Source organism: Lepidothrix coronata, unplaced genomic scaffold, assembly GCF_001604755.1.
Source record: "Lepidothrix coronata isolate B3197 unplaced genomic scaffold, Lepidothrix_coronata-1.0 Scaffold77, whole genome shotgun sequence".
Taxonomy (NCBI): Eukaryota; Metazoa; Chordata; class Aves; order Passeriformes; family Pipridae; genus Lepidothrix; species Lepidothrix coronata.
Genome location: NW_016690257.1, coordinates 1,855,734 through 1,862,731, shown reverse-complemented (window position 1 = coordinate 1,862,731; position 6,998 = coordinate 1,855,734). Strand labels below are relative to the sequence as shown.

At 45.9% G+C, this 6,998-nt stretch overlaps 1 protein-coding gene across 1 annotated transcript in view; it reads right to left on the bottom strand.

Moving 5' to 3' along the window:
* LOXHD1 (lipoxygenase homology domains 1) overlaps positions 1-6,998 on the bottom strand; it is a 126,765-nt gene that overhangs the window by 17,237 nt on the left and 102,530 nt on the right. Inside the window, exon 34 of the mRNA XM_017819740.1 lies at positions 5,128-5,313. Within this exon, the coding sequence (XP_017675229.1) occupies positions 5,128-5,313 (186 nt within the window). The remainder of the gene's footprint in view (positions 1-5,127; positions 5,314-6,998) is intronic.

The window sequence follows — 6,998 nt, the reverse complement described above, 5'->3', positions numbered from 1 at the left end:
TTTTTTGTTTTGTTTTGTTTTGTGGGGAAAATGGCATTTAAAAGAATTAAAGTGGGGCCATAAAACTGACGTGCTTTTCCAGAGGGTGCAAACGTGATGTTTGCAGTCTAAAGACCCCCTGACAGTCTTTGCCATGGCAATTACTGTCTCTTCAACTCTGAACACCCCGCTGCAGTCAAATTTCAGTGAAAGGATAAACAAAAGCGGGATGAGAACTGGGAGCAAAGCCACTGCAGCAAGACTTCAGTGACAGAGGGGGATTCTGAGCTGCAGTGTGTGGCAAAGCAGCCACATCAGGCAAGGCACTTAAATGTATTTTATCCTGAAATACAGGCAGGTGGTTGACTTCCTGAGGGGATCAGGTGATGCCTGAAAGAAAAGAAAGCCTTGTGATGGTTAGTATTTCCCCTAACTAGCCCATAAATGCTCAAAACATTTAATGGGATGCTGTCATTGGTCCCAAACATCAGAAGGACATGTTAGAGAGATTCCAGAGGAGGCCATGGAGATGCTCCAAGGGCTGGAGCCCCTCTGCTCTGGAGCCAGGCTGGGAGGGCTGGGGGTGTTCACCTGGAGAAGAGAAGGATCCAGGAAGACTTGAGAACCCCTTCCAGTGCCTAAAGGGGCTCCAGGAGAGCTGGAGAGGGACTGGGGACAAGGGATAGAGGGTCAGGATGAGGGGGAATGGCTTCCCACTGTCGGAGGGCAGGGTTAGATGGGATATTGAGAAGGAATTTTGTCTGTGAGGGTGGTGAGGCCCTGGCACAGGTTTTCCAGAGAAGCTGTGGCTGTCCCTGGATCCCTGGATGTGTCCCAGGCCAGACTGGGTGGGGCTTGGAGCAACCTGGTCTAGTGGAAGGTGTCCCTGCCCATGGTAGGGGATGGAATGAGATGGGATTTAAGATCCCTTCCAACCCAAACCATTCTATAATTTTATGATTGAGACTGATTATTTAGAAAATTAAAAAAAGGACATCAACCATGTTCCATATATTCAACATTCAAGGAGCAATGGGGTAGACAGTGTGAGGCCAAACCTTTCACAGGCTATTGGCAGACAACCATTTAGTCCAAAAAAAAAAAAAAGAAAATTCCTAAGGAAAGAATGATCAACATCTGATGCCTCAAATTAATGGTAAATGCAAGCACATTTTTATTTAATACCCCAAGTCCCCCATGCATCTGACAAAAACCATACATGACCCTTGATCCCTGACCCTGCTACTCCTTTCCAAAAAATAGAGCCAGAAATTTCTAAGCAGTGCCACAGCCAATTTATATAAGTTATGTATAGAGAGCAGGCATGTATTTGAAGGATAGTTATATCCTGGGATCCCAGCAGTAATAAATACCCTGCCCACCCAACAAACTGTCATGCTGCATTGTGTGAAGTTTTAGATAGGATATGCTTTTCACATGACTAATGCAAGAACAATGTAGACAACATATGTTATGACTTAAACTACAGTTTTCCTTCTTTCTGCGGGAAAAATAGCAAGTACATTTTTGCTGAGCAAAACCTGAGCATGTTGTTTTTCCAAGGCTTAAATTAACCCTACAGTCAGCCACATCTGGTAAAAACTATTATTTATAAGTGGAAACCAGTGTTATGAGGAAATAAGGAAAGAGAATAAGGGGTTCAAATGCGTATTTATAGACATATTTCAAGTTCTGGACACATGGTTTACTATTTTAGCTGACTTGTGGTGGCTATCTGGGTACATGTTCTTAGCCCACAGTAAACTTAAATAAATAGAGCCTACTTACTGCTTAGCCTAAGGCTAAACTCTGTTGCTTCCCTTTGCCACTAACCAACACTAGCACACAGCTGGAAATTACCACAGCCCAGCTGCAATGTGGTGACTCCCCAATGGCATCAACAGCATCATCAGTGGCACAGAGAAGGTGAACCATGATCACCTGTGCAGGAAGGAAAAGGCAACAAAACCACCTGGATTAAGAGGATTCACTTGTCACGTAGCAGGAAAGAGACCCACGGGACTCATTGCCATCCGTGGGGGCTAAATGTCTCCTGGGCAAGAACTTGAAGGAGAAAATTCACTGAAAGTTACCTAGTGGACAAAAATTAAATCCAGTTCAGGAGATGCCCTGAGCTATGCACAGCAAGATGGAGAGGATTGTGGAAGGATTTCACATGATCACTCAGTTCCTCCTCTCCCTCAGGTACTCAGTGATGCTGCTGCTGGAAAGAGCTGCTGAGCTCCACAGACCCTCAGTCTGATCCAGTTCTCATCTTTCTACCTCCCAGTTTGTTCGTGCTGCTGAGCCCTAAGGACCAGCTCTGCCCTGGTGGGTGTATTTCACTCTGTCAGCATGGCCAGTCACCAGGGAACCATGATGCCTCTTGAGGAAAATGTTCTTTTATACACATATTAGCTGGTAATATATTTGAATGCAAATCTGCAAGTCCATGTTGATTTCTTGCTGCTATTAGAAGGACATCTGGACCACTCTTCCAACTGCAGAGATATCTGTTTGCTAAGCTAAAACTGTTGTGTTTCACCAGCCCTTTCCATACATGCATTTAAACTGCAGATCCAAGGAATAAGTGTTTTGGCAAAGTAATCAGGTGAAAGCAAGTCCCTTACTGCATTCAGCAGCAGCTATATAACATGATATTACAGAGTTTAATCAACTAAATTGCTCTGTGTTATGGGAGTGATAAATCCGAGCTCAAAGCTCGGAGTGTCTGGGAATAAACAATTGAGGATGGTTGTATTTCCCATCTTTCATAGTGGCTACAATAAGACTTCTTTTCTTTCTCTCTCTCTTTTTTTTTTTTTTAATAAAAATAAGGAGGCAAACTTCCAGTACGGAAGTTTGATCCAGAGGAAGCGTATTTTATTAATATTGCATGAGATGCAGCCTTCCCCATCTGCCACAACTTGGATTAGTCAAGAAGATGATGGCCAGGGCACATCCACACTGACATAAAACCCCACCCCAGCCATAAGCCAGCTGCCTCAGTACAACCAGGTAATTACTGAGTAGTCCTGCTGCCATTCCTCCTTGGATTTTGATAAATATTACTGTCCAAACAGCCTTGTTAATAGTGACCCAGGTTGGTCTGTGGGAGCTGTTGAGCTTCCTCTTTGGGCTGCAGCAAGGGCCGGCTGTCAGAGAACAAGCCATTGCTAATGCAATATAATCCCTTTTACATGAAGACGGGGTGGGATGGGGTGTCACCACAGCAGTGTCAGTGGTGCTTTTGTTACAAGATACTGCTTGATGCCTGAATGACAACACAAATGACTGTGACAGCAGTACCGAGCGCTGCTCTGCTGTTTGTGACACCAGTCAGGGTGTCCTGCAGCAGGGAAATATCAGAATCTCTCTCAGCAGGGCGCCAATGGCTGATGCAGTGATCTTAATAAAGACAGACACAGATCTTTATTTCTGTCTTCTAAAGCTCACTGTGTTATGCCAGGCTGCATTACCCCATGTGTCGATGTCAGGTCCATGGCATCAAATTGCTCTGGAAGTGCCACGTCAGCCTGTGTGAAAGGTATGGCGTTGTAGTGGTTTGAACCAGGTTTTCCCCCTGAAGCTATGAAAGTGGTAAACCCCAGGGGGTGGTGACCTCTGAAAGTTTTGAAGTTTTGTCCAGTGGGCGCTCCTGCGAAATGTAAACATACCACAAGCAAACGGAAGAGAAGGTTAGTTGTAGTTGGGTGAAGAAGTGGTAGCCATGTTCTGACACCAGGAAGAAAGGGGCTCTGAGCCCCTTGGGGCCTCTGGGGCCCCCCAGCCCCTGGCTGGGGGGTCTGCAGGGACTTGGAACAGCGTGAGGCTGGACTAAGTGCCTGCAGCTCAAAGCTAAAAAGTTTTCTCCACCGTGAGTGAGCAGAGACAGCAGCTGCAGAAGCAGCGTCCAGAAGCGATGGCAGAGAGCCAAAAAAGATAAGAAGCGGCAGAGGCATTACAGCCAAGCAGGAGAGACACAGTATTGTCCGAAAAAGAGCTAGCAGCAGCCAAAAGAGAGAACTGAGTTCTACAGAGAGGAAGTTTAGGGGTAAGAACTGCTAAACTCCCCTAAACTTTCCTTGAGATCCCTCCAAAATGGAGGGGGGGTGGACTCTTACTGATCAGAAGTCCTAAATGGAGTAAAGGAGCTAAGAAGCTCGGTTGTCCTGAGAGCTCAGCCAGAACAGTGTGTGGAAGTTGACCTTGGGGCCCTCCCTTGCTGCAAGCTACAAAGAAGCTCGCAACCATCTTGAGACAGGGTACAGAAGCTCTGCAAGGGGCTTGAGTCCCCTGAAGATACCAGACCGTCAGGAAGACCCTCTGTGTCTCGTGGTATGACCATGGTGGAACGACCTTTGTCTGGGGTGAACGTAGCCCATGGAAGACCCCTTTGCCTGCGTCAAGGGGCTGAGGGAGGCTTGGAGGCCTCCCTCGTGAGTGCTGGCAGAAATCCAGCTATCAGCTGCTGCATGTGAAGAGGACAGAGAGACCTGCTGCCTTAGAAGATACTGCTGCTCAGAGTAGAGACTAGAAGGGATCTGTCCTTCTTCCCTCCTGGACTTTTATTTGGAGGGGAGAAGAGATCTAATACATTGTAAATACTTATGTCATAATAGAGATAGTTGTGATTGTGTGTATAATGTATTATAATATTTATTTGTACAGTCATTGTAATATATTCCCTTTCCCCCATTCTGAGTCTTGTGTTTTGTCTGGAAAAAACACATCTTATACTAGGTTGAGATGGGGGAGGGGGCTTAGACTAGGGAATTAGATTTTGGGGATCTCAAACCATGACAGGCATAAATAGAGTCACTGTATTGGGAAAACAGGCTGGATGGATTTGCTCTGGAGGAGCTAGCCCTGTGCTGCAGTGGTGGCTGTGAGTTCAGACTGAAGCTGGGGACCCGTTCAGGCAGATACTACATCAACATCTGGGGAGATGTTCACCTGCATAAAGGGGGTGTGTTTAGACAGGCAAGCTGGGACACAGGATCCATATAAAATCCAGGTAATCCATCCAGCCTGCAGCAGAGTTGGGAATAGTGCCCTCAGGCTGCCCTGTGCCCATGGAGTAGAATGTGCTTCCTCAAGTGAAAACGTTGTCCCAACCTCTCCCTCCCTGCAAGTCACTGCCCTGACCTTTGTTGTCATGCCAGACCCGCACTTTGCAGAGGTCTCCCAGGCTCAGCATGTCTGAGAAGCTGAATTCGTCCATCTGGTTCCTCTCAAACTTGTTAGACTTGTTGGACTCCTTAAGAGCCAGGGTCCCGCTGTCCCCATACTCCCCAAACAGGATCAAGGACACGTTGGCATCGGTGCCTGCTCCTGGGAGGAGACAGCAAAGAGAAATGTCATGAGTTAGTCTGCCAAGTCAGGCTGACTCCCAACCCCCAGCTGCATGGGGAGGCAGCAAAGGCAGGCAGGGAGAGGCAGCAGGGATGCTCATGTTTCTCTGGGCACAGCCAACACATTTCAGTGGATCTGTGCAGGATCCTGCAGGGAGGACACCCCATGGCAGCTAAAATCCAGCCCTTCCAGCCCATCCCACAGACACAGCTGCATGCTTTGCCCTTGCACTCAAGGTGTGGAGACTGTAGTGGTGGCAGTGCCTAAATACTGTCTATGCTGTGTTTAATGGAAAAAGTCCCAGTTTCTCATGCAATAGTTCTCCACATCAACTCCCTCCCTCTTATCATGTATATGTTAGGAAAATAAACATTTCTAAGATGATCTTTATTACCTAATATTGAATTTCATATGTCCACTACTGTCCATATTTTGCCACAGAAACCATCCATGCTGTTTTCCTGACTTTTGGGGAGTTTAAGGCCAAACCATCACCTTTGGTGACCTTAGGAACATTTTAGCTGCGAGTGTTGCATTTTCACCTGGCACGATTTACAATATGACTGAAATTATTGCATTTTAGTTTTTATGTCATAATAAAAAAGCAGATTCATGGAGAAAAATGTGATTCCACAAGGGCAGACAGTCACTGCTGTGTCAGAACCGAAGCCCTTAAATTTTGGAAGAGGGAAACAAGATCATCAACCCCAAATCTGCCTTACAAAGAAACTCAGCATCTGCCACCCTTGGTTAGATAGCCCAGCTTTGAAACTCTAACCACCTGCCAAGCTCTTTCTTACACAAGGGTATCATAAATCCACTTTAAGCCACACTGACAGTATTTCCCACAGTTCCAATGCAGAGACAAAGTTGGTGGTACTATAAACTTCTGGAGAAAGCTACTACTTCCATGGGATAATTATTTAAATACAGAAATAAGGAAGAAGTCACAAATGTTCCTACAGAAGGGCTGGAAAAAATTATGAAAGAGGAGAAGAAAAGTCATACAGAGGAAAGGCAAAGCTACATGTGGTGTCCACATGAAAATGGCCCATGTTAAATTGGGGCTAATTTTCAACAGTTCCCTAGGAAGGGCTTAAGTAGGAAGAAACAGCATCAAGGATTCAGGCAGTTCATCTGGCAGTACCTTTTATGACCCCAAAGCTTGTTGAGGTGAGGAACAAAGCAAACTCAAGTCCATTTCCTTGCAAGGAGCAGGCTCCTAATTAATAACAGGTCTCAAAAAGCACGGAACCAACTGTTTCTTAGCAAAACTGTCCCTGCAGGAAGAAGCTTATGAAGGTCCCATGCTGTGACATTTCCCTCACAAGCAATTAGCAGGAGATGGGAAAGTAAAGAACAGAAATGTTAAATCAATGTACGTTTCACCTATTTGGGTCTCTGATATTTTTTGGTTGTTGTCAGTTCCAGGAAACTGCCAGGAGCATTTAGGGACTGCAAAGGACTTGACAAATGAAGAGATGAAGGTGCTGTGGTTGTACAAGCCTTAACTGGCGATGAGTGCAATAGCACATGGGTCAATACTGGGATCTGCAGGGCTGAACTGAGCTCCATCATCAACACCCTAAACATTGACAGAGTGTTTCCTCAGCAGATTTCCGGATAACAGTAAATTTGCGGGAGTGACTGATGTGCTGAATGCC